This window comes from Fistularia commersonii, chromosome 28, assembly GCF_037954325.1.
Source record: "Fistularia commersonii isolate RoL2024-O1a breed Wild chromosome 28, RoL_Fcom_v1.0, whole genome shotgun sequence".
NCBI classification, from domain to species: Eukaryota; Metazoa; Chordata; class Actinopteri; order Syngnathiformes; family Fistulariidae; genus Fistularia; species Fistularia commersonii.
The window spans coordinates 11,344,613-11,371,733 of record NC_141311.1 but is presented as its reverse complement, the minus strand read 5'-3'; the positions used below and the strand labels follow the sequence as shown (position 1 = coordinate 11,371,733).

Below are 27,121 nucleotides of genomic sequence, written 5' to 3'. Positions count from 1 at the left end.
AGAAACGAGGAGTGGTTGTAAGGGCCATGGAGGGCTCGTAGCACAGGCTAGATCAGAAAACAACAACAGCTGTTTAGCTTGTGGGTAAAAACAGGATCGAACAACAACATCATTTGCAGAGAAAATGATCTGGGGATAGAGACTGTAATGACTCGGAGATAAGAAATAGAACACCTTTTATTGTTGCATTTCCTTTGTTTTGTGTAATATTGATTTGTAACGCTCCATTTCCTACATTATTGTAATATACACGGAAATTAAAGAGCTGTTTTAAAACCAGACAGGATTATATAGAAGTCTGACCACTTTCTCTTTCAGAATTTAGGGGAAGCTTGTCTACACCTTAAAGCTGGAAACTGAGATGTCTTTTTTTCTGAAGTGGTATATACTGTACATTTGGATATTTCCCTTTCCTGTTGATTTCCTGCTATTAAAAGCAATACTTAGAGCAATATCAGTGTCAGCATGACGTATATAAATACCTTACAGCTTCTGTAAAAATTTGGTTAATCATCAAATACAATAATAATACACACAAAACAATGTCCTGGTGCTTGCCAGAGAATGTGTTAGCATACCCGTGACTGCTTTGCCCTTGACTTGTATCCATTCATCCAAGCATGCTGGATGGTTTAGTTAATTAAGTTTAATCTACCCCTAGAGACAAATATGAGTGCCGTTACAGTGGCCGACTGAGCTGTCCCCGTCCACTCCTCTCTAGACCTCCCCCGTGGAGCTATCAGGGCTGTGCAACTCAGCCATGTGCATGGACATTGACAGGACTCTGGAGATGCAAACTACATGTAGCACAGTAAAATCTTTGTATTACCAGATTAGAGGAAAACTATAATCAATACCTCTGTGACTACTAAAATACAGAAAAGTTGATAAATTAACAAAACTATTCATTCAAAACATTGAAAATAGGCAAGGTAAAGTCTGTAGATTGCCGAGAATGATGTGCTTGAGTTATTTCAGTCACAATTATGCAGTCTATTATGGACTCAATTGTACATATCTTATGCTGAAGTAATTTGTTTATCCTGTGTCATAGTGACAAGGTCACTCCAGTGGAAAATGATGGCCTAACGTATTAGAGAGATTGATATGTACGTTAAGGAAGAATGAAATGCAAAACTTATTTTATTTTATTACTTTATTTGCAGTTTCAATGGGTACACGAAGACCAAAACAGAAATGTGGAACATGCTAACACAGATGCAGGGTAGAATACCGATCTACCATGCCAGAGTTTAAGGAAGTGAAAGCAGCTTTTGAATTACTGTGCGCTTGAATTCCTGTCAAATATGCACAAATTAACAAGATTTGTATTATTATTTTTTTTACAGTTAAGAATATTGAATTGTCAACAGTTCTGAAACTGTTCTGAATCTGGCGTGCTGTCACTCTGATACACAAACAAAAACAACTAAAGGCACAATCACTCTCCAGTTAGAGAGTAGGTAACCATACTTAATTTTGGACTAAAAATCCCCATTCATGTATGTACATATTTCAAAATGTATACAGATGATACCAACTATGCACATATGATGGTAATGAAAATTCAAACTAATGTGTTTTCAAAAGCTTTACAATATTAATTAATCACTTATCAAAGCCAGAAATTACAGCCTTGCTCCCAATAAAAAATATAAAAGAAACATAAAACACCAAAACCAAAAAAGAGCCAAAGCACAAGAAAAAAATAAACCACAGTTATTAAAGAATCTTGAAAATGTGTCTCTTTAAATAACTAACAGGATTAGTCCATAAAATGGAGTTAGGCCATGAAATGCTTTCAGGTAAGGTTAAAAGGGTCTGTGAACCTGTGAATAAACAAATAGTCAATTTAAAGACATTTAACAGAGGTTTAATGTGATCTCATTTCTTGGATGTTTGAAGTCTGGCTTCTCTAATACCTGTAAAATTTGCCATTTCTTGTTTGTTGTTGTTTGTTTTCTGAATTGTGCTCACATTTGTGCTTATATTTGCATTATAAAATGAGTATATTTAATCATACATAATCATTTTGTTACAGACATCAGTGTTTGAGGCCCTGTTCATGAACTAAAAAGAGCACTCTTCCCCACTTGATAATGATGTAATGGTGAGTCGGTTTTGTCTGCTATGGGTGCTCCTGTTATGCTTCGGGGTGCTGTGATTCCAGCTTTTCAGCATTTTCTTTAAATGGTTTTTGTATCTGACCCCAACAAACACATAAAACACGGGGTTCAAGCAGCAATGTGAGAAGGCAATCAGTCTACTTACATGATAGGCATATTCAAGTTGTTTATAATTTTGGCAAATTATTGCAGATATGTCTGAGTCTACTGGAGTATTGGTCCAGAAATACAGAGATTTTAGAAATATTACAATACTGTATGGTGACCAGCCAAAAAAGAAAACCACCATTAGAGTAAAAATAAGCTTTAAGGTTTTGTTTTTTCTTCTTTGGCCAGGAGAATTCAATAACCTGCAAATGATCTTTGAATAGCAAAATATGAATACCAGTGAATTTAGTAAAAACAAAACGTTTTGCAGGTAAATTCCAAACAAACTCCAGTTAGAATCAATATATTCACAGTAATTCTGTTGCAGGACTTTTGTGGAAATGTATGCTGGTAAGGAAACCAACATACTCATTGTCCAAACAATAACAGAAGCGATGCCACTGTAAATACCTGCAGCAGACAAAATCCCAGACAGAGGATTAATGACAGCTGTATAACGGTGAATGGTCATCAGCATGATTAAGATGCCACTGCTGTAAAACCCAACACTGAAGATAAAGTTGACAATTTTGCATGCAGGCTCCCCTAGATTCCATCCATACATGTGGTAGTAGGCCCAGAAGGGCAAACCTACAGTGAAGAGGAGGTCTGAGATTGCAAGGTTCAGAATGAAAACATTGGTGATCGATTTGAGATTCTCATATTTGGCCAAAATTATAATGACCAGGATGTTTCCAAGCAGGCTGAGGATCACCACAATGGAGAAGAAAATGGGGTTGAATACTGCACCAAACTGAATAATGATTGTTTTGTTGCAAATCTCATCATTAGTTGAATTGTCATAATCATAATATGAATAATTGTCAGGATCAAAATAGATTGTGGCTGGAGAGATGCTAGAGTCTTCAGCTAAAGCCATTTCACCTGAAAAAAGGGAACATATAAGAAAAACAAACAGGTTATATTTAGTAGGGTTTCGATGCAGGAATGTATTTATTCTGTGATAACTGCTTTAAAATCATCCCCGTCTCAACAAATTGTGTTCATTGCAATCTACAGAAGATGTGTTTCAGTGTCCTTAGTTGATACAAAAAAGTTGTATCTTTACATTATGGTCATCGGCTACTGGGCCAACTAGTACCATTTTACTAATGACTGAGCCAGAATGAGCAAAAAATCCCCAAGCAACAAAAACAGTCTGACCATGTCTTCAAGGCATAGAAGTAGGGAATAAAAAAATAAAGAAAATATTTATTTTTTGATTGATGAGGTGTCCATTCACTTCAGTTTCCCCACTGAAAAATGCATGCAATTCCAATTGCATGCAATTTCCATTTGTTTTTATCACTGGAAAAATGCACAGTGATAAATTAACTAAAAATACTAGTAAAACTGTCTCAAAACTTAATAAATGCACTGTTGGAGTAGGTGGAAAGACTTCCTCAAGAGTAAAAGCTAAAGCAAAATTTAGTGCAGTGCAAAGTAATTGAAGCGGAACTATATATGTCCAGTATGTGTTTGTGATTTGACTGGCCTCCTGCGAGTTTTCCAGCTTTTTATGGATGAAGACATTAGGCTGTGTAACAAAATAAAACAAAACAGAAAACCAAAAAAATCTGCAAATTTGTTATGGAATCATATGGAAAAATCTGGATGGCTATCCATATAGAAATAGGGTCTCTTTACGATAAATGTTTAAGTGCCTGACAACATACAGGGGAACAGTTTGTATTTGAATATTATGTATTTGTATCTCTCTTATTGTTTTTTTTTTTACCCACTACCTCCCATGATTTTTATCTGCGATTGTGCTGCCTCTTGGTCAGGTCATCATTGTAAATAAGAAATTGTTCTCAACTGACTTGAGACCTTGTTAAATAAGGTTAAAATTAAAAAAAAAGTGTCATGGGCAATTTTGTATGAATAATCTTATCATTAAAAAAAAAACAACTCAAAAATTCTTTAACAACAAAAACAAAAAAGGGGAATAGAGATATTTCCTGCAGTCTACAAGTGGTGCTTTCTACCACTCTACTTGTAGCACAGAAGTTTTACCTTAAAACCTCAAATCTGAAAATAAATAAATAAGTAAATAAAAATCCATTAATCATAAGGTTTCAGTTTGTGGGGTTCATTTTAATACTTTTCATTAATGACAATTTCTCTTTTTCTAGTTCTCATTTCCTTCTACATCAATTACCGAATGACTGAAAGCCAAAACTAATTTCAAATAAGAGTTCAGCATCCATGTGTTGTGATAAACTAGTGGAAGTGCTGTCAGTGGAGATTATGTACTAAACTAATAACAGACTTGTATTGACCTATTGGCTATTCACAAAAATGAATAAAATATAGATTACCTTTTGAAATTGTAGCAAATGCTTTGGATCTGTGAAAAGAGCACAAACACAGATGAACATTCTACATTGGGCAACTATATTACCCTTATGATTTGAATACATTGATTACTTAAAATGTCAAGGACATATTTAAAAAATTAAACCATCATGCAAATACATTAAAAAAGTAACAAATAGTCTAAATAACAAAATCCCAACACCCCCGGAAAACTAAAACCGAAGTTTATGATTAAGTACAATGATAGATATTACAAATATATTTTTCACTGTACCTGTGCAAAGGGATTTCCTGTCACTTGACCGTTTCCATCAAAAAAATCTACATATCAAGACAAAACTGGAAGTACACCTTAAGTATCAACCCAAAAAGTGAACAAAAACTCCACACCTTGCCTGCGTGACGTGGTTTCGATCTACAGGCACCATTTTGACGGCCCAATCTTTCATGAGCATTTACAAAAAAATTGCTCAAATTTTACCGTTTTGAGATTAAATAAGATGAGATGAGATGTACTTTCATGATACGATGCTTGGGAAATGATTAAAATTATTAATTCATTATAGATAAATAACACATATATAAATGATTAAATTTTCTATAAATTATTATAAATGATAATAATAAATAATTAATTGTTTTTTGGCAGTATTTTTTAAACTTTTAACTGACAGAGAATATATTGGGTTTACATCACAAAAATGTAACATCTTGGTTCTTTTGGATGACAATTTTCCAACATTCATGTATGCAATGGTGCTCCGGGGACTAGAGAAAGCCCGGCCATTAAATAGGAATTATATGGGGTACAAGATAGACAAAGTAATTCAAGATTGAAGCAGATATGGGGATGTCTTTGACAAGAAACAGAAATTGGTTACGACTGAGGAACTGATGCGATACTACTACTGTTGGTGGGGGGGGGGGGCTGCTTCTGGTGGACAGTATCAAGTCTCGCTCTCTGGTTTGATTAGGGGTTGGTATGGGGCCAATTTTTCTCTGTGCTGGGCTGCACGACTCCTTTTCACTAGTATGACTGTACACAACATCCCCCAGTTTCCTCGGGACAATACAAGGCTCAACCCAGTGGCTCATCTGCTTGGGCAAAAGACCCCTTTCCTCTCCAGGCAGTCAGTCCACACCTGCGCCTCAGTAGCCAGATCCTCTCCATGACCCGGAATGTTGGTGGCCTCAAATTCCATGGGTGCATGCGGATGTTGGTTTGGTCCTTTCCAGCAGGGGCAGGTGTCTTAGTGATGGACAAAGAGGTCAACATCCCAATGCCATCCTGACCAGAAGAACCGAGTTTCAAAGCCATTGAAGGAACTTGGTTGACCCAGTGTGACTAGCAACTGGAGGCAATTTCTCTTGCCTCTAGTGGTCTTCCAACAGCAGTGGAGGAGGCCCCAGTGGACTCATAGTCCACTGTGAGTAGAGAGCTTAAGTCTCTGTGTCTAGTATTGAAACCCCTGACCATGGGTCACCAGCTTCCATCGATCGCCACACAGGAGAGAGCAGGGTCGTTGTCCTGGTCCCGCCAGAACTGTTCAGGATCAATGGTCCCAAGGTTAGGGATTATGGATGGGATCTGGGCATCACCAACAATGCTTCCTGAAGGGTCATCCTCAGCCAGGGCTTGACGCAAGGCTCCTGTTACCTGAGTTGAAGTGTGCTGATGTCCTTCATCATCAGGAGGGTGGAGTGTGGTAGCTTCAGAACTCAAGTAAAGTGGTTCCCAAGAAAACCACAGCCCTCACATTTTTTAGCAGGTCCAGACAAATGATGCAGGGTTCCTGAATGATTTACATACCGGGAGGCAACAGTCGCCGCCCAGTGGAGCCGGATTCTTTGGCGCTGCCACCAGGCAGTAGCGTGCAACATGGTCTGGTTCCCCTGACCAAAAATACTCCTCTGTTAGACATCGGCCGGATAAATTCATTATCTGCATTTAACCCATCATGGATGAATGTTCATCAGCGCCCAAACTTTTTCCTGCATGGGCCAAATAACTTTTCCCTTCTCTGTCGGGGGGGCCAGGCAAGTTTGAAACAAAAAGTGTGACGATCGCAGCGGTGTCCAAACGTCAACATTTATTGTTTTCCAGAAAGCCACACATAACCAAAAATTAACAATTTCTGGGATCTTGACAGGAAAAAAAAAATCAGAAAATAAATAATAGCATTATTAATGAATAATGTCTTTATCTCATCTCTTGACAGATGAGACAAACAGCCTTTTCTTTGAATTCACCAAAAAAATAATGGTTTGTCCACTGCAGGTTAAATACCCTGTATTCTAAATCTATTTTTCTCTTACCTAATCTTTTCGCCATTATTCCATGTGATTTGACAGGGGTGTGTCCAGGATTTTTTTGAGGGAGGGGTTTCAGATAAGGCACAGACTGCATAAGGTTGGAATAAAAAGGTCATAATGCATCTCTGGTATTGTTCGGGGGCCAGGCAAAATGTGGAGGAGGGCCCTATCCGGCCCTGGGGCCGTAGTTTGGGGACCACTACATTAGGGGTTCAGTGTCTTGCTCAACGACACTTCGACACACTAGGAGGAGCCGGAAATCCAACCAGGAATGTTCAGTTCTAGACAATTACCTTCTGTGCCACGCCGCCCACGCCTCACCTGGAGATACTGCAATACCCCGTAAATGCGCAGAGTAGACTGGACAAATCCCAGTTCCATCTTCCTGCTCCAAAAAGTAATATAAAGCCCCCACTCAGGGGACATATCAGATATTAAACTGATAAGAACAGATACCACACTATCTTAGCCAAAAGGCAGAGAAGGGATCTATATATATCTAGATATCTACTTTAAATGAATAATGAAAATACAAAATATGGAATTAGTTGATTTTCTTTTTTGTGGTTTGTGTAAGTTGTTGTCCCCCACCAGAAGAAATGATTAAAGAATATTGTTGTGTGTTGCGTAAAAGACGACCGGAGATATCAGAGTAGCACTTAGTTATTTTACTGAAGAGCAGGGCACAGGTGATAATTATTCATATCAATAGACATGAGCCCGCCTACAGAGTGTCTGCGCCTGTGCAGATTGCAAGTAAACATATATGGTTAATTATTCAAAATGACTGTGTCCACAGTCATTATTCTACAAATATGCATCTTACCTATACGAATTGTACCAAAATTGCATTCAGTTACAATTGTGGATATATTTCATACATTTTAATATAGTGCAGATATATGTTCAGTAAGGCAAAACGGTCGTAGAATGATTTTAGTTTTCATCTCAATAATATTATTCATTTACCAAGAATGAGCTTAGAAAAAATAAAAATCCCTCTATATCCTCTTACGTCTAACAAAGCATGAGGAAGCGGTTATCAGGTTGCGGTATATTTAACCTCTACGTTTCAACCGAACTAGGGCGTTCCGATTGGTGCGGATGCTTGTCAATCATCCACCAGGCCCGCCCACAATAATAGCACGTCTCTGCTGAATTGTTGACAAAGTGGATTCTGTGGACGATTTTATTACAAGTACGTCCGTCATTTTACGATTTTATTTTACACGATTTTGTTACTTTGTTTTTAACAACCGGTTTGTCATGATTAGTGACATTTAAGATTAAGTAAAACAAGAAGCGAAGGGCAGTATGCAGGTGCATGTTCTATAATTAGCGTTCTTTTTTAGCTGACATCGGTGTTTATGCTGCATTCTGTCGCCTTTTAATTGTCATTCGTGAACGAAAGACTTAACTTTTCGTCATGTCGTAAGCTGCAGATAACACCAAGCAAAGGTGTGCTCTGATACGGTCACGGTCGCTCCAAACATTCAGGCGCCACCCGTGTGGCAATGTGTCAAAGCCCCCTGGACGTTGAAATAAAGCTAAAGTTTCCTCCACTGTGACGTATTAACTTATTCATCAACTCCTCATTGTAATGCTTCCAGTCTGTCATCATTTTTATAATTTGGGTCGTTTTGTTGCTATGATTATTTCTGAAATAACACTTTTTATGAATTTTATAAATGTGTGCTGATTTCCTACTCCATTAGATATTTCATAATTTTGCAAAAAATATATAATCGATTCCGAAAAATATATTTTTTTTTTTGTTTGCTTGTTTATGTATCTAGTTGTTATCAGTGCTGTGTTCAAGTTGTTGTTACTCGTGATGTACATCCTTTGTTCTCATGAGAAGTTATTTTTGTGTTAAATTTTTTGTGTTTCAAAAAACAAAAATTAACAGCCAAAATGCTGAGAATGTCTTGGGTTTAATTTGACAGAAGAACGTTTTTTTGGGTCTTTGCCCCAACATGGCCTCTTCATCATCAATCGGAGATAATCAACTGCAGAGGATAATCAGAGATCTGCATGGTAATTAAGCTGCTCACACATGCTGCAAACTATCTTGTCTGTTTCTCACACATATTTCTTTGTAGCATTTTTGGAATGTGCATTAAATTCAGAACTATGAGTATGTAAAATGTTTTGGCTGTACTTTGCACTTTTACAAATATCAAAGATGTATTACCCCATGAAATAAAAATGACCATGTTGAATATACCTTTGCTGTCATTTTTTTTAGATGCAGTGACAGAGTTGGCTAAAGAACACCAGAATTGTGGGGAACCTATAACGGATGACAGTGCGAACCTGCACAAGTTTTTCTACAAACTAGAATACTTGCTACAGGTGTGGTGCCAAAATCAGTGCATTTATAAAATGAGCTTTGGCAATGTTACCTCAATGTTAATGAAAGTGTGTTAGGATAATTGTTGAAAACAGATGTTTCTATCTCTAACCCCAGAGAAAGAGCAATCTCTGAAGTGAAAGAATTTTTTCCAATTTATCAAACAAGGAAAGTATTACATCCTTATTTGCAGTTTTAATATGAATTTGGTCGAAATTTGTTATTTTCAGTTGGGATTCAATACTGCATCAGTTGTAACTTACTAGTAGCTGATACTTTCATTTTTTAAGTCTACGAAGAATTAAGTCATACATCCTAATGTCAAAAAAAGTTTAATCTCTTATGATAAAAGGTTGAAAGAATTGCAGGTGGATAGGGTTTTTTTAAAGTAAGGATTTATTTTTACCCTTGATCAGAGGGGAAATGTTACAAAATTAAAACATAAAAGGAAAACAGTTCTGTCAGAATGAGATATAAGGTTTCCATTTTGTGTTGGGTTTGATTTATACAGTAAGATGAAATGTGTTTCCTAGTTTGACCAGAAAGAGAAGACAACCTTTCTTGGGCATAGGAGAGACTACTGGGATTACTTCTGCGACTGCCTGATTAAGATTAAAGGAGCTAATGATGGCATCCGTTTTGTTAAGTCCATTCCTGAGGTAATTCCCCTCTGCCACACACACATATACACAAACGCATGCGTGCACGCGCAGGACACACACACACACACACAAAACACCCTCTGTCTGTCAGAACAGTCCTAACATGCAAAACAACCACAGACACAAATACACCGACTGTGTAACATGGGACTAATCCTCTCGTCAGTCAGATAGGACTTTATGCGGTAAATTCACTTGCCATCTTGCACCTGCATGTACTATTTCTTCTTGACTTGATATCCTGGGACTCTAGACAGGTGAGATTCGTAGATAAATGACTTTAGTTAAGTAGATATCCATAGTCATAGAGTATTGACTTTATATGCTCTGGCAAGTTTTAAGACGATACATAGCTGTTTTGTTAATAATGGCCAACAGGTGGTGACTTCGCTGATTATCAAAAAAAGACATCCAGCAAACATTTTGTTTCATTGTGCCTGTGTTTGTGTATGTGTTTGTGTCACCCCAACAACCTCCTCTTCCCTATCACTTAGTTCCTCCCCCTTATCCAAATAGGGTCTTTTTGTCTTTTGTGTCTAACACCAACAAAATGCTGAACACAAGGCAATAAATCAGTGGCCCATTAGTTAGTTGTGTCATGTTGTGTCATGTGTCGTGGCAATAAAGTCTATTACCTTCCAAAAAAAATTTATCTATTGTTTAATTAGATGAACAACCATGTCCTACACTCTTATTTTACTAAAACATTGATCATTCATTTTAATATTTCCCATTTGATGTACAAAACTGAGTGATATTTAGTGTAGAAAATTAAGAGAGTCTCTATGACTTAAAGATTTTCCTTCTTGTGATTTTTTTTCTCGAATAAGACTGATGTTCTCACCATAAATATGTGTTACATTTTCAGAAGAAACATTTTATTGTCTTATTTGAGTCCAGTTATTTGAGTCATTGGCTACTGGTTACTGGGTATTGTTCATAGACTTTGCAGGTTTTACATCAGTTTTCCTTGTAATTCTGTTCTCAACAGACGACCGCTAATTGCATGTTGAAAGAATGAAGTTATGTAAAACATTGCTTCGATTATATTTGACTCTTTTTGTTTTACAGTTGTGGGTCAAGATGAATTAGTAAGGGGACCCCCCAGCTGGTGTCCTTATGGTAGATTTGTTAGAGTTCTAGCCCAAATAAAACCCTCCATCTGTCGATGTGTCACAGTTTGAGCCGATAAAGAAATACTATGCATTTATGACCTTTTATACTTTGCCAAGTTTAAATGAATTCAAATTTACGTCATAATAACTTATTTTACCATAGGTCATAGATTCATCTATTTGGTTATTGAAATGTTGGTCAGAGGAAGCGTTTGAAAACGAGATAGCTTTAATTTCATTTTATTTTGTTTAAACCACTTTTTGTTTACTAAAGTCTGTGAAACATCAGTTTCTGTTGTTGCCATTTTTCCAAAAAATACTCCTTGTCAGTTTTAGCTTAACAAATAATAGTCATAGGTCAACTCATATTGAGGTAGGCGAATGTGTGTGTGTAACGAAATATCAACTGCTCTCTATATTTTTGCATTTTTTTTCAGTTAAAAACATCATTGGGGAAAGGAAGAGCCTTCATTCGCCACTGTCTTGTTCATCAACGTCTTGCAGACACTCTGCAGCAGTGTCTTATAAATCAGAAGATTACAAGGTCAGATGATACACACACAAACACAAACACAAACAAACATATCTCATCCCATATGAGACTTAACACAACCTCAACTGTCATGTTTTAAGCCATTAGTCTATTGTTTCATGGGAACAGGGCTCCTTTGTCTCAATTGTAAATGCATCCTCTTCCTCATTCATGCATTATTTCGATTTCACATCAAACATAGCAGGTATAGAGCTCTCTGTTAAGAATTTTATCCCGTGCTCATTTCCTCAATCTTTTCAGAAACCAGAAATCAACACTTATAGAATATGGGTATTCTTCTGTGCTGTACTTTTCCATTTTGTAATTTAAGGGATCAGGAGCTTGTTAAAAAACATTGAACCACATTGTTGTCCCATGGCTCTCTGTAGCCTGTGTTGGGCTAAGTGTTTGGGACCAAGAATGACAAAGTAATCCCAAAGCAGTGTTCATCAGTTGAACAGTTGATTGCATGCCTATGTGTGATGATCATATCGATTTAACAAGACACCGACTGTTGCAAAAAGTTAATTAAAGAAAGGCTGAAACACCCAGCCATCATTATGTCAAGCTTATTATTATAGTTTGCAAATTTGTCTGTGTGTACTTGTATTTTTGCATAGCTTCCAGGCTAAAAAGTGATAAAGCACCTGTTTTATTTCTGATGTTCAATGTTTAATTTTTTTAATGCTTTCTTACACGTCTTACAATTCATGTGTTTTTCTGTTTGATCTTGACTTTTCTGTTTCCCAGCCCAAGTTTAATAATACTAGTAATAGTAACACTTAAGTATATCGCTTGACAAGCAATAGAGAAGATGTTATTGCATTTATTTGTTTCTTTGTTTTCTATGCAGTGACTGGTATTATGCCCGAAGTCCATTTCTTAAGTCCAACCTTACTGTTGACATAATTAACCACCTTTATGAGCTCAACCAGATCCACTTTGATGTGTCAGCCAGAGGTTATGATCTTGATGCAGACTGGCCTACATTTGCAAGGTATTTAATGTAAAGTTATCTCACTTATAACCTTATGATTCACTTGTCAAGATTTTTTTTGTTGAACTCATTTAAATACACTTTTCTTCATTCTATGGGTTGTAGCAGTTTTTAGTACATGCCCATTCAGTGACAGGTACTGGATGAAATACATATTACTTCCTCCTGTGCTTGGATTTTTTTAATTGATCTGAGGCCCAAATTAATTTGAATGTTGTGCCACTCATGTCAAATTGTAATGTAGTATTATTAGCTTCCTCACAAACTCAAGTAATATTCAATCATCTAAGCACTCTTTCACATCTTTTTTTACCTTAAGTATGTTTCAAAATGTGTCTGTGTATAAGCATCATTTTCATTAATTTAAAGTAACCCACCTCAGGAGGGATATTTAAGTCAAATACTGTAAGTTGAAACATGGACTGTTAAATCAGCACAGACATAGCAATTGTTATTTGAGATCGGTGAAATCAGATTACTGACATAATACGATGTAAAATTTCATGTGCCAGTTAGAGCAACTGACTATATGTACCATAATGCTCAATATATTATCGGAAAGCACTTTCATTTTGCATTGGTAGAAATACTTCCTCTTGCTGCTTTAAATATTGTGTGTCATATTCCGAGGGAACAAATAGTCAAATAGTTTTTAAGTCCAATATTTTTCTCTTGCTGCTTTAAATATTGTTTGTCATATTCAGAGGTAACAAATAGTCAAATAGTTTTTAATTCCAATATTTTCAAATTATATTTTACTGATGAACTGAAGTGTAATTGTACATGCCAAATAGTTGTGTAATGTAAATAGTAATTTACACACATTTTTCAATCATGAAAATATTCTCTCAATGTTGATTATTGTAATAAGATCTCAGCGTAATCCATTTTAACAAACATATCTGTTAGTCATGGTCTTAATAATTTCAATGTTATGATTTGATGTTGCTTTTATTTCTTGGTTGTAGTTCTTAATATTGTGAATTAACAATATGTTTTTATTATGTTTTACCAAAGGCGGACATTAGGTGCTGGCTCATCACCTTTCATTTGGAAGCCTCCCAGCCGCTTCTCCAGCATTAATAGTTTGGTTAGCAACTATTCTCATACGCAGGTATACACAGAAATGTATATAATACTCTGTAAAGAACACTCACAGTTTTTTCCTTTTGTTTTTGTATTTAGTCTTTGAGTTATCTGTCTTTCAAGTATAACCATCATTTCAGAACACTCTTGTCCTATTTTGTTTTAGACACAAGACTTTTTGCCAGACTTAAGCCAAAGTGTACTGGGAGAATTGGAAGAGCTCTCTCCTTGCAGCATTGCAGAGAATCTCAGAATCGAACTTGACCAGTCAGAGCTCAGACAGCAAGAGCTTCTTAAACAGGTTGAGGAATTATATAAAGAGTCAAATCAGCTGAAAGAAATAGTCAAAAGCCTTCAAGGCCAGTTACTTGCTCAGAAGAGATTTTGTAACCTGCAGGTCTCAGAAATCACAACTTGCACAGACATCGTTATTGGAGATAGAGAAAATCTGTCATGTAGGAAAGCAATCACGGGTGATCTTCAAGAACAACTAGAAGCAGCTGAGAAAACAAATATGGAGCTCATCTCAAAGTTAGATGAGGCTCTCAAAGAAAAGAGTCAGCAAACAGTTAGCTACACTGACTCTGCCAGGAAAATCCAGGAACTCCTGGACAAACTCAAATCAGCAGAAGAGCAGAGGTTGGAGGCCAAGAGAGAAGCTGAGGACAGGACCAAGCAGTCTGAGCACCTGTCTAAAGAACTAAAACTCAGGGAAGAAGAGTTGAGAATCAGCATGGAGAAACTGGCTGAGGTAAAATGCGGGGCTATTGATGAGCGGGAGGGTGCCCTCAAACGGTTGGAGGGGCTCCAAGGTGCAGTTGGTAGAATTCAAGGAGCATTGTCACTGAAAGAGAAAGAGACTGGAAACTTGAGAGCCCAGCTTCAGGATCTGCAATCCTCACTTGAGTGCAGAGAACGGCAAGCAGAAGAACTAAAGAAGAGACTACAGGAAGAGCGGGATGAGATTGAGCAAAGATGTAGTGTCAGTTGTAGTCAAAATGAAGCACTTAAGAGTCAGCTCTTGGATTTAAAGAAAACTCTACAAAAACAAGAGATCGAAATTTCTCTCAGTTCAGAAAGAATAAAGCATCTACAGGAGCATTTGGACAAACTAAATGTTGAGAAAGAGAGCTTGATTTCTAAACTTGCTGATACTGAAGTCAGTTCCTGTGATCAATCACAGAACATTGAGCACTATAAAACCCAATGCTGCAACCTTTTAGAGATAAATGCAAAGCTTGCCCAAACTATTAAAAACAGGGAAGAGAGCTGTGCAGAACTGTCAATGAGCAGGACAACCTTGCTGGATCAGCTGGCTTCTTTGAGGGCATCTGAGAAACATTTGAAAGGGAGGATAGAGGCTGCAAATCTATGTGTTGAAGACAGAGAGAAGATGCTTTTAGATGAAACCTTGCGTTTGGAAGAGCTTTTCCAAAAAGCTATTTTACAGAAAGACATATCTGATTCTCAATTGAAGAGACTTGAACATGAAAACAAGGAGCTCCTTGAGGCTCAGTCCTCTTTGCAAAAACAGGTATCTGGAACCCAAGAGGAACTTCACTTATTAACTGCCAAAGCTTCAAAGTTGGACCAAAGCCTCACAGCATCCCAAAGAAGTCAAGCAGAGTTACTTGCAAAAATTGATGAAACCGAGACCAACCTCAGAGATCAGACAGTTAAGTGTGAACTTCTTCAGACTAAAATTGAGGAGCTGGAGGGCCAAAGGGAGCTTCATGATGAAAAAGGAGCCGCCGAGAGTAATGAGAAAATGCTGAAACGTCACGTCGAGCATCAGGGTGTGGAAGTAAAAGAGGCACCTTTCAGACTGATAATTGCTGAGGCTCAACTAGAACTCAACCTCAGGGAAATTCACCAGCTGAGGGAAGAGGTGGTTGAGCTCAGGGCTCAGCTTCTAGCTGGAAGTGAGGAAAGGATTAAAGTTCAGGCCCTCCAGGAGGTGACAGAGGCTTCTCGAGAGGACCTCCGGGTGTTAGCGGAACAACTCAAAAGTCAAGTTGAGGAACTAAATCGGCGGCATGTAGATGAGATATTACGGTCCCGGGAGCGAGAAGAGGCTCTGATTCGTGAGAGAGATGGGGAGGCTCAGGCTCGTGCAAGTCTTGCTGTGGAGGTGACAGTCAGCAGAGAAGAGCTGCATAAGCTTAAGCTTCGTTATGAATCTGTGTGTCTTGAGAACACTGAGGCCAGGGAGGCGCTCCACAGAGCCAATACAGAAATGGCTGAGCTGGGTGTCCATGTGTGTATGCTAACAGCTGAGAATGAAGAGGCTCGCTTGCGTTGGGAGGGGATATCAACCAAGCTGACAGAGCTGGACGAGGAGGCAACACATGAGGCAGAAAGAATGAGTGCTTGCATGGAACATTTACATCAGGAAAACAAGCAACTCCTTGATAAGCTTCGTCATGAGGAATCCCTGTTGGCAAACAAGCAGAAGCTTCTTGAAGAGCTGAGCAAAGCCCAGCAGGAGACTGAAGCCTTGCAGGTGGCAAGTCATGAAGAGATTCAGGCACTCCATTTTCAGCTTAGCAGCCAAGCCGACAGCCATAGCAGCCAACTGCAGGTCAGTCTGAAACTAATAAGCTCAGGAGCATATGTGCTTCAACATATTTACATATTTAGAAACCAGGGAGTCATTTTACTTTCACCTGTGAGCTGGTCTTTTACATTTTATTCCAAAGAGAAACCTTATTGCTGTAATTGAAGGAGGGGATCAGTGGAACCTTACCTTATCTGTTAAGTACATTTTGTAATGTTGTAATATATTTCTATGTTGTTTTACTATTAACAAATCCAGTTCCTCTTTAATAAGTTTGTGTTCCTTGTCACTTCTTAGTGTTTAAATATCATTGGATAGACTTTATGCATGATCGACATTTGTAAGCCATCATCGCTACGCAGAATATCTAAAATGTAACTTTTCCTGCAATGTAACTGATAAAACCTCAGTCTTTAGGCTTATACTGTGTATTATCATTTAGTGCATGAAGGAAGAGTTACAGCAGGGGTTATTGCAGTTGGCAACAGAAGAGGAGAAAGTGTCCAACCTGGAAAACAGACTCAGACAGCTAGAGGTGAGAAGATAATGTGCCACGTGGAGTTTTAAAGCTGGGCTTGGGAAGGGTCTAAGTGATTAATAGGGATTAAAATTTTAGAAACTAAAACAATGTAACTGACCATTAAAGAGGTGCACATAAGGATTTTCTCTATTCATTATGTTGGACACGTGGAAGAAAGCTAGAAAGCCTTTGTTTGGCACTTTTACAATTTATCCCTGCCAATCTGAACATTGTTGTTCATTATTAAAACGATTAAGTAATTGTCATCGCAAAATGGAGTAGAATTACCGGAATTATCCCATGTAAAGTTTGGTTTTCTTATGGCTAACCCTCATCAACTTATTCAAACAGTTGAAGGGTAATTTTACTTGTGGTTTGATATTACACACAGACCAAATTATATGATGCTCTTACAAGGCACAAATAATAGAGTTTGTGCTGCTCTTATGTTTTGATGCAAAAACAGAATACCAATATAGCAATAAAATAATCAGAATGGTCACAAGCATTGCACTGGAACACAAATAATATATTGCTTATCTGTACCGATTGCAGTCTGAGATGCAGAGATATTGCCAACAGATTGTGGAAAAAAACACCCAGATGGCCCAGTTGGAAAATCTCATCCAGCAGAAAGAAGACGAGATAATCCTTCTGAAAAAGAATTTATCAAGGTGAGATCCTGTATTTGTAATCATACATTCTGGACCAAATTAAAGCTGTTAGGGATGCGTTTTTTTATGTTGTGTATTTAAATTTGAATATTTGTTTGGTCTTGTTTATGTTTTTATAGTATCGTGCCTTGCAGATTTAGTTAACTATTTCATGCTGTCTTAACCATCCAAGCATGCAAATGACTACAAAGTCCAACCAGCAAAACCCTGTGTTTTTATATAACAAATCAACCCTGGTATGTACACAGATCTGAGGAGGATCGAGCAGCAGCTCAGCAGACTTGTCAGGAGTTGAATGAACATCTACGGAAGGTCAAACTGGAAAAACAGAGTTTTGATCTTAAGACGGCTGCAGAACTTGATGACCTTTATCGCACTAAAATAAATTTGGAAGAACGGCTGATAGAACTTATCAGGTATAAGCATCTGTATGTTTAGCGTGTTGCATTGCACCAATAACCGCCGAGTTGCTTCATCCATGACAGATTGTATTGCATACACAAATATGCTTGAGTGTTCTGTCTGCAGGGACAAAGATGCACTGTGGCAGAAGACGGATGCCCTTGAGTTTGAGCAAAAGCTGCGGGATGAGGAGACAGAGAGGGATGGCATCTACTGTCTTGGCTGTCACAGCCAGTTCAGTTGGTGGCTTCGCAAGTATAATTGCAGGTCAGATGGACCAATTCAACTAATGTCACTACTGGTAGCACTACTACTTCATTATTGGTATAACAGTTTTTTTTACTCACCAGCCCAGATACAGTTTCCAAGACTGTATTAGAAGTCCTTACGGTCTGAAAAAAAATTCAGAGTCAAATTCGTAGTCATTCGGCTTCATTCATCTTAAACTATGTTTCTTGCAATTTGATTTATTATGCAAACAACTCACTGACCCAATCCAATTGCCTTTTACGGTACAATTGCAATTCAACAATTTGTATATTGTTCATAGCACTCTTTCCTTTCCCTATATTACAAAATGACAAAGATTGTCAAATGTCACAAGAGGCGTGAACCTGTATTCTATCTAGTTCCTCTATGCCACTTCCCATTATAAGGCTCATAACTCTAACCCAGTCCAGAAGTAAAACATCCTCAACAAAGTGTTACCCTCTTCAACTCACTCCAAAATCTTAAGGATCAGCAAGTTTTTTCATTTTGTCGAAATATTCATTTGTTAATTTCCCAGTAATTCTACATTTAATGACCGTTAAGAATTTTAAGACCGGATCAGATATTTTGCTTTTGGGACTTTACACTGTAAGCATTTTGGTGACCTTATTTGAGTTTACAGCTTGTTCAAAAAGAAGTAAAAACCTCTAAAATGCTTCTGTGTGGAGAAAAGGCATTGCATTATATTTTTCAGCAGAAACTTGAGGAATACTCAAAAAATTTGTACCTCTCTTTTCCTTGGTCTCAATTATGTTATTCAAAGTAAAGCCAGTGCAATGGCACATAACTGAACAATTTCTATTGTTCACAAGACTACATTTGTAACTCAGCATAAGCAGAGGAAATAATGGCATTTAAAAAAAGTATGAAAATTAGACATTTCTGGTCATACAATTTCAGTTAGATGTTGAGGTCAAAATGAAAGATTGTAGTATAGAATTCATTTTAAGCAGGATTGCACTACATGTAGTATTTGAATCAGGGCCAAACATAGATAGAACCTGTAACTGTGAAAGTAACAAAGAATGCATATATTACAAAGAAAATGGATCAGCAGATTTAGTAAAGTAAAAATCCCCACAATATTTCACACATAATTTAAGGATTTTGCCAGGAAACAGGATAAGCAAACAAATAATTTAACAAAAACTATGTGTGGATCCCGCATTCATTTATGTTTCTAAATCAACCATTCTAAATCAGGCTTCTGTCATTTCAAATTGTCAAGTAGTTACATAATCAGATCCTTTTTAAAGGAGATTCCCTTCATCCCCTACAATTACACAGGAACTGCCAGACATCAAGACATGGACTGTGGGGCTGAACAATATAGATAACCTTTTTCGGGTTTTAGAGGAGCTGTGTGAAAAACGTTATTGAACCAAACAACAAGAGACTTTATAACACACAAATTGTTTCAAATAGATTTGCTTTAAACATCTTAAACATTTCCATGTTTTGCACTATTTCTGTCTTTCCTGAGAGATAAACAGACTTTTGTTGTAACCCTGGCATATTATTTATTCCTGCCTCTATGCTATGATAATCCACATTTAAAATAATTAGACATTTTTTATTCAGCTTACTTAACATTATTTCTTGTTCCAGACTGTGTGGGCGTCCCTTCTGCTACTACTGCTGTAGCAACACAGTGAGCACCCAGCAGGGTGGCAACAAAGAGCGCTGCTGCAGAGACTGCTATAACCAACACAGTGCAGTAGTTGAGCGCCACCCACAGGAGGATGAGTTTTCCAAAACACCTGTCACACCATCGAGTAATTTTTTGGATCAACCCAGGACCAGCGTTTTAGGTGACATACAAAATCCTTTGAATCTTTCTGTTTGCTCCCTTGTGAACCTGGTGTTGGAGGCAGTTTTTCCGTTGCATGTCAGATGTAAGAGTGTTTGACCTTGTACAGCTGGTACAGTCCTAGAAATAAGCAGTTTGTTTTTGGGCTGTATAAATGAAATTAAAGTAGACAAATTATTCAGGGTAAAAAAAAGCACACAAGTTTGTTACCAGTACAGAATACAACAGTACGTTTGAAGACAAGTACTAGTATGCCTGCATTCTGTAGGTGCAGACAATGATGAAAAGCAGGAGGATGGTGTTTTTGATATTATCACGGACGAGGAAGTCAGTGGAGTCTCCAACAGTGACTCCCTCTCTTTTGCCACCACCTGCACCCCTGGACATGGACAGCAGGGGGCGGCACACTTGTAAGTATCTCACTTCTTAACTGGCAGGGAATAAATACTTCTTGCAGACAGTCCGCGGTACAGATAAAAACAAGAGGAGATGAATACTAACAATAGGAACAGATTACAACTGAGAGATGATATTGACTGGAATAATTTAAGGGGGGTGTAGTGAGGGGGTAGTGTGATCATTCTTGAAACTGAACGTCCCTGGTTCGATTCCCGGCTCCTCCCATTGGGTAAAAGTCTTGTTGAGCAAGACATTAAATGCTCCCCTGCCGCTGATAGACGGCAGCCAACTGCTCATGGTTCATCCATTATGGGATAAATGCAGAAAAGAAATTTCCCTACTTTTTATACTTTTTCATAATTTATACTTTTCAAGAAAGCGCATATTATATTATGGTATGCCTCAGCAGTTGAAAATATATTTAAGAGTGTAATATAAAATGTATATATATATATATATTTTCCTCATCGGACTAATTGGATTAACACTTCATGAGAAGCTCAAATCTCAAATGGTAAAAAAGACAACTTATTTTCAAATTATTCATACTTAAATCAGTGGTCTGCAGTTTTGCTTGTGACTGCTCACTTAGTTCTTTTTACCAACTGAGTTATTGCACTAAATGTTTTCATTTTTTCTCTCCAGAAGCAGCAGTGCCAGTGGAGAGAACATTGCGTCAGATGTTGAGGACCTCAGCTCCACAGTGCAGGATGCAGAGATCTGCTTACTAAAGTCTGGGGAAGTCACGTGAGTATTCCCATGCAGTTAAAACCATGACCACACTTTACACTTTAAAAGTTGAGGTAAGGAAAAAAAAAATGTTAAAAAAAGTAAAAGATGAGAAGAAAAGAAAATGAAGTGAAGTAAACATGTCACCATGAAGTGTGTAAAATGTATATACAGTGAAGTTTGAAAAGATTGCAATTTTCAGAATGGATGGGGATTCATTCAACTTGCTGCTTTTGTTTGACCAACCCTCCAAAGTTCAGACAAAGAGTGCTCTGTAATAAGATTGTAAAAGATTGTAAGCCACTTTTTTTCATGTCATTTGAGAATCCAGAGCATCAAGTTGTGTATGTTTATACCGTATGTCATTGTATGGACATATTTTTTATTTTGAAATTAGAACTTTCATTTCATCCATATGTAGCCTGGAATTCGCATTAAATGGAGGGTATGAAAAGAGTAAGATGAATCATTTTGTTGTTTGGTTTCTGTTTTGTTGTAATAATTATTATTATCCTTCTTGTTCTCAAGTTTTGATTTTAAAGTGTTAAAATTTCTATGATAATTCAGTAGTTCTGGATTCTGAACTCTATGATGAACAAAGATATGCTAATATACAACACAGTAAGGTGTCTATAGTCCTGATATCCCGATTTACACTGCTTTAGGCTCTCCGTCCACTTCACTTTGATTGACATCTCCCGGTTTGGGGTTAGCCCCCGAGAGCTTTTCATCAAATCCAGCTGTTACAGTACCGTCCTCATTACAATGAGCAGTCCTGGTTCAACTGTCTGCTGGACATTCACCTCTGAACCGAAGAGCATCTCCTTCAGTGTGGTCTACAGGGAGAGCACAGAGATGCCACTTGAGCAGGCTAAGGTGAGACACTGCCATTTGTGTAGAGAGAAAATAGCTCTTCTTCTGGTGATTCCCTCACCATGTAATACAGCGGCTTTTGTATACTGACAATGAAGTATTTAATTTATGCATATGCAACAAAACTCTCCTATGCCTTTGCCAGGTCTTGATTCCACTAACTCGCTGCAACTCCCATAAGGAGACAATTCAAGGGGAAATGAAAGTCAGAATCCCTGGGGAATACACTCTGATTTTTGACAACTCCTTCTCCAGGTTAGTTACCTTAGAATGTTAAAACACTGGTCAGTGTCATGCAAGTTTTGTGTTTTTTTTTTTTTTTTTTTTTTTATCTAAAACACAGCACTTTTTGCTGGAAGCCACACTTCAGTATTTAAAAAAACAAACAGAAAGGAAAAATGTAAAATGTAAAACAAATGTTCCTTTTTCTCTCCTGTTCATCAGATTCATCTCAAAGAAAGTGCTCTATCATCTCACGATAGACAATCCTGGGGACTGCAAGGGTACTGACCATCTGTGAGAGGAACTGGTCTTAACAGGGATAAAACTGACGAATGATACAATAGGCAGGTGTTCAAGCTTAGACATGCAGCCACTGTTCCCTCTAAGCCGCGCATTTGCACAGTCGTGCACCGCTCCAGTGTTCTCCGTACACAACGAAGCTGAACTGTAAATAGATTAAACAAATTTATTTTATTTACAGTTCAGCTTGGATTTTATTTTGTGCGCAGCATAGATTTGCTGTGCACGGAGAACACTGGAGCAGTGCGCGATTGCGCAAATGCACGTCTTAGAGGGAACAGTGCATTCAGCTTAATGTAAATCGTCCAGAGTCCACTGAAGTTCCGAAACAACAAAATTCCACAAACATTATTTGTATTTTAAAATGTCTCAGAGTGAGTAAAACTCCCACGTTGCACGACGTGAGATCGACTTTTAAAAAAACAAAAGGGGGGTATGAAAAGAAAATCATGTTCACTAATGTGAACAGGCACTTTATTTTTATAGAGGTTTCCAGACATAATGTAGAAATAAGTACATCAGACTGGACAATTGATGAGATTTTAACAATTTTAATAATTCATGATTGATTCCATCAGTAGTCAATAAAGAATCTATAAGGTTTATTTTATCTTAACATTGGGATGTTGGCACACACAAATTTTTTTTGGGAAAGGAAAGCATGTAAGCAAAACATGCAGATTTCTTAGAAGTATGTTTGCTCTTAGCCTTAATAGAGACGTTTCACTTTACTTTGCCTAAATGGTAAGTTACCACGAAGAACCTAACTGAAGAAGTTTATGTATTGTTACAATTAGGAAAACTATTTTGCGAATCAAACTATTTGTATTCACATGGTGATGTGACACTGTTGTACTATTGGCTATTATTAAGGGGAAAATCTGAGGGCTCTATTTTTGACGCTATAGAAGCAACTAAATCAGACCTATGATTTGTTTCATGAATTTTCACTGAAAGCAGTGATCATTTTTACAAACTGTCAAAACCACCTGTGTGGTAAGAATCTAAATGCAGGAACGAAGATCGTAAGACCAATGAACAGAGTCCTGCTGCAAAAGTAGACATGTAATCATGAACATGAAAGCTCTCACGATTTAAAGTTTGTTTCCACAAAATAAAAGTTGGAAAATGTGCTGGGTTCTATGACACCGATGTTGTGTGAGTTGTGTATTAGTGTAAGATATAATGTGCCCAGTTGTAAATTCTTTGCAAATACAATGATTAGTCCTGTCCCAGCAGGACCATATCACTTGTTGTCTTCCTGGTTCAATGCAACCTAGATGCCAATTCACCCAGAAATAGTGTGAGGCCAAGGCACTTACTGCTTGCAGAGTAAGAGAGCTGTCCTTTGAATTTGTTTCGTCTTGCCAAAAAACAGACAGGTGAATTGATTGAAGGGACTAATGATAACCCAGTTGAGGTCCAATTGCAGTCATATTTTGCACTTTCAAAATATTGGAATGTGTTTGGCCTTGACTTCATGAAGGTCGTCAAAATAGGGCCCTCAGTTTCTCGTAACTAGTGTCACAATGATACACTTTTATTGTTGCCTTTACAGAAATAGCAAGAAGGTTTATTGTCATATGATTAAAAATAAAGAAAAAGAAGCATTGATTTTGTGGAGAAAAAAAAATGCAGAAGCATACATAAAAAATTATTTATTGCAGGGATTTCTAATGATTGAAGGAAGTGGCTTTCATATTGTGCTTTTGTGATTTCTATGTATGCAAACACTAAGACATTCCCCATAAATGGGTAAAAGAAGGGATTTCATCAATATTTAAGTTTCAGTGCTTTAATTATTTTGTATTTGCTCTGAGCTTCACTTGAAATATTCAGCAATGTTTTGACAGGGATGATTTTTCATGACACATAAAGAATGCTCTATTCATGATATCTATGAAGCCTTTCGATAAGGCCACATTGGATTTTAGAAAGACAAGCACAATAAAAACATGATTTTATTGAAAGAATCATTTTCCAAATGTAAATAGATCTTTGTTTTCAATTCAATATTGAAATAGCCTCTGTGTAAGTATCTGTTTTGTTAACACTCAGACTGTCTACCTTGGCTGGTGCCATCCGCTAAACCAGCCTTAATATTGAGCAAATTCACATTCACTAACCCTTTTAAGACCCAAATATGATCAGTTTATTACTTTGGTGCAGGTCCTTTGGTTTCTTCATGATATCACTTGGTTTGTATTCCTGATGAATTCCCTGCTTTCATCAGTGTACAGTATGTCTCCCACTTTAAAATATCTTAACTGTATGTACTGTATTTTTTCAGTAAATAAACTATTGTCTCCAAAGTAGTATCTTAATCCCAGTTTGGGGGAAAGAAAATCTCACTCTTTTTAGATGTTGGTTGAATATTTTGTGACAGTTGATTCATTAAATCATTTTGATCATTGTTGTATTGGACACACAACTGTTGTTTTCTTGTCACTCCAACAATGGGCCAATTAAGTTTGTCTGGCCGCTGAAGTCTCTTTCTTCAGTAAGAAAGAGATAGAATATCTGGACATAGCATATCTGACATAGAATATGTGGTATAGAACATTTGACAGATGACCTAGAAAACTGCTAGGGGTGCAACTAAACTTCTACTGAGGTAGTACATCCATGGCGCCTGGAGAGTATGATGAGGGCTTTGGAGACTTTTGCGACTGAGATTTCTTTGTGAAGTTATGATGATGATATTCTGAGTTTTTAGACTCAAAAAAGACTCAAGGAAGGCTCATATACTGGATTACCCATAGAAAGTCAATACATACTCTTTTTTTGTGATTCACAACAAACAGTGATCGAAACTAGTCAGGGCAGATCTCTCCATTAGCTCCTCTGATTGGCATCTCAAATATTCAACTCTTCATATGTAACTAGAGTTTCTTTTAAAACTTTTAAATTAGCATGTAGGAGACTATTACATGTTAAGATTTCTTAAGCCAAAAAAAAAAATGCACAGATGGTATGCTTGAAGTGAAGTTTCAGAAGCAGGTGAACTGCTGGATACTAAAACCAAGTGACCAAATTATGATCATTTGACCAGAGCCCAGTTCTGTTGTACCAGTTCAGGGCCTTAACATATACTCTCTGGAGGAAACAAAGGAATGCTCAAGCATCTTGTGAACTGGTGTCTCATATCATCGAATATGTTCAGTTTCCAGGGCTACTTTCCAAGGATGTCTCTTATGAAATTCTGTGGAATAGTATGATGGAGTGCTGTAGGTACCGTTTTCAATGTTATGGGGCAATTCTACCGCTGGGTTCTGGAACACTCAGAATTGCTGGACAAAGAAGTATTGGCATGCAGTAGTACATTTCTCATTAACTTGATGATATGCGTTATCCAGGTGAAAACTATGGTCACAGTCTCACTCTGGACAAAATGGAGTCAAAGTTGTGTCCACAGCTATAGTCTTTGAAAATGTATCAAATTTTCAGCACAAGTCATTTCTTAGCATAAGTGTAATAAAGAGAATAAAATCAATTTTATACATATCTTAAGAGCAATATATTGCCAAATAAATTGGGGAAATATTTGTTTAATTTATTATGTACTGAAATACAATTTGAAGCTTCCATTGAAAGGCTTTACAATGTGACGGTTACATTATGGAATTTTTGTGAAACAATAGTTATACAGCATTTGTAACAGTTGATTTTTTTTTAACTCTTTCATAGTACTATTATATAGATGTTTACATTTGAATTTGCCAGAGAGACATTGCAATTCACTGATGCCATGATTGTTGACATTGTGTATTTAAAATCTTTACATACTAAATATTGGAATGGATATTAGACAATGGATAAATAAACAAAGGCTTTGTCTCAAATAATTGCAGAAGTGTATTTCTCACTCTAACACATTAATTGTATGCAGATTATCATGACCAGTAACTGGTAATAGTCTTGTCTTAGATGTTTAACCTTTCAATTGCAGACTTAAAGTTAATATATATATGTAATAATTAATCATTTATTTGAATCATGTATAGATATTCAAAATAGCAAACAAAAAGAAGAAGAAAGAATACTTTCACAGATGCTCTACCACCTAATGAAGATTCAACCTCAGGTGAATGTTAAGAGACTAAAAACTTTTTTTTTCTTTTGCTTTTTTCCAAGCAAAACAACAATCCTAAAATGGCCATTTGGGCTTTCTGCTGTCTTACCCTACAATTAATTTAATTGTGCTGCAATGAATATTGGATCCATCTCATCGTGGAAGAATATTGTTGTTTTTTTTGCAGCAAACACAACACAAGGACTCAGCCTCATCACACACAACACAAATGCCTCATCATTGTGATGATCAAATGAGCTTGACCAAGTTGTGTTTTTGCATGTTGGCTTGCTATCGTCTCTCCTCGCTTACCACCGCTCATGAGTGTGTGTGTGTGTGATTCTTGCAAGGTGTCTATCTTAGAGACTGTAGTTGTGTTTTAGAGGCTACTGTTTGTCAAGGTTAATGATCTCATTGTAAATCTAGTCACAAACAACCCCTTGCTCCTTCCTTCCACACCTTGTCCTCCCTATTTTCTCCTCTCTGCCATTACAAGAGCTGTGGCTCAATGTGCACACACCTGTGTATGTGCAGAGGGGATTGATGTTGATAAGAAAGCTTGTGTGTGTGTGTGTGTTCTTGTGTATGCATGTGTATGTGTCTGCATGTGCGTATTGATGTGCACAGAATGCAGATGCAGCAG

The 27,121-nt window shown here is 37.3% G+C and overlaps 2 protein-coding genes and 1 non-coding gene across 5 annotated transcripts; 1 reads left to right on the top strand and 2 right to left on the bottom strand.

Annotated features, from left to right (window-relative positions):
- Positions 1 to 1,167: 1,167 nt before the first annotated feature.
- Positions 1,168 to 18,196, bottom strand: LOC147217601 (chemokine XC receptor 1-like). Of its 2 annotated transcripts, none has more exons than XM_086176205.1 (3): positions 18,151 to 18,196; positions 4,595 to 4,623; positions 1,168 to 3,158 (listed from the first exon to the last, which is right to left on the bottom strand). In XM_086176205.1, the coding sequence occupies exon 3, from the start codon at positions 3,151 to 3,153 to the stop codon at positions 2,071 to 2,073; it is 1,083 nt and encodes a 360-aa protein (XP_086032331.1). In that variant the 5' UTR covers positions 3,154 to 3,158; positions 4,595 to 4,623; positions 18,151 to 18,196; the 3' UTR covers positions 1,168 to 2,070. The 2 variants fall into 2 exon arrangements, with proteins under 2 accessions (XP_086032331.1, XP_086032330.1); XM_086176204.1 differs by lacking the exon at positions 18,151 to 18,196 and adding an exon at positions 4,867 to 4,903.
- Positions 7,211 to 7,394, bottom strand: LOC147217602 (U2 spliceosomal RNA). Its single transcript, XR_015109014.1, has one exon. It is a non-coding gene; the product is annotated as a U2 spliceosomal RNA (small nuclear RNA).
- Positions 8,038 to 26,226, top strand: fyco1b (FYVE and coiled-coil domain autophagy adaptor 1b). Of its 2 annotated transcripts, XM_086176202.1 has the most exons (18): positions 8,038 to 8,103; positions 8,852 to 8,942; positions 9,154 to 9,260; positions 9,792 to 9,917; positions 11,473 to 11,579; positions 12,421 to 12,564; positions 13,582 to 13,678; positions 13,817 to 16,231; positions 16,650 to 16,742; positions 17,283 to 17,401; positions 17,650 to 17,817; positions 17,930 to 18,070; positions 19,682 to 19,884; positions 20,152 to 20,293; positions 20,928 to 21,029; positions 21,677 to 21,887; positions 22,030 to 22,139; positions 22,329 to 26,226. In XM_086176202.1, exons 2-18 carry the CDS (start codon positions 8,882 to 8,884, stop codon positions 22,402 to 22,404), a joined length of 4,422 nt encoding a protein of 1,473 aa, XP_086032328.1. In that variant the 5' UTR covers positions 8,038 to 8,103; positions 8,852 to 8,881; the 3' UTR covers positions 22,405 to 26,226. The 2 variants fall into 2 exon arrangements, with proteins under 2 accessions (XP_086032328.1, XP_086032329.1); XM_086176203.1 differs by lacking the exon at positions 8,038 to 8,103 and having other exon boundaries at positions 8,126 to 8,942.
- The last annotated feature ends 895 nt before the right edge of the window (positions 26,227 to 27,121 follow it).

Coding starts and splice junctions, on each gene's coding strand:
- LOC147217601 (XM_086176205.1), bottom strand. CDS start 3,153: ATGGCTTTAGCTGAAGACTCTAGCATCTCTCCAGCCACAATCTATTTT.
- fyco1b (XM_086176202.1), top strand. CDS start 8,882: ATGGCCTCTTCATCATCAATCGGAGATAATCAACTGCAGAGGATAATC. Junction 11,580..12,420: donor ATAAATCAGAAGATTACAAG/GTCAGATGATAC, acceptor TTTTCTATGCAG/TGACTGGTATTATGCCCGAA. Junction 16,743..17,282: donor ACAGACTCAGACAGCTAGAG/GTGAGAAGATAA, acceptor TACCGATTGCAG/TCTGAGATGCAGAGATATTG.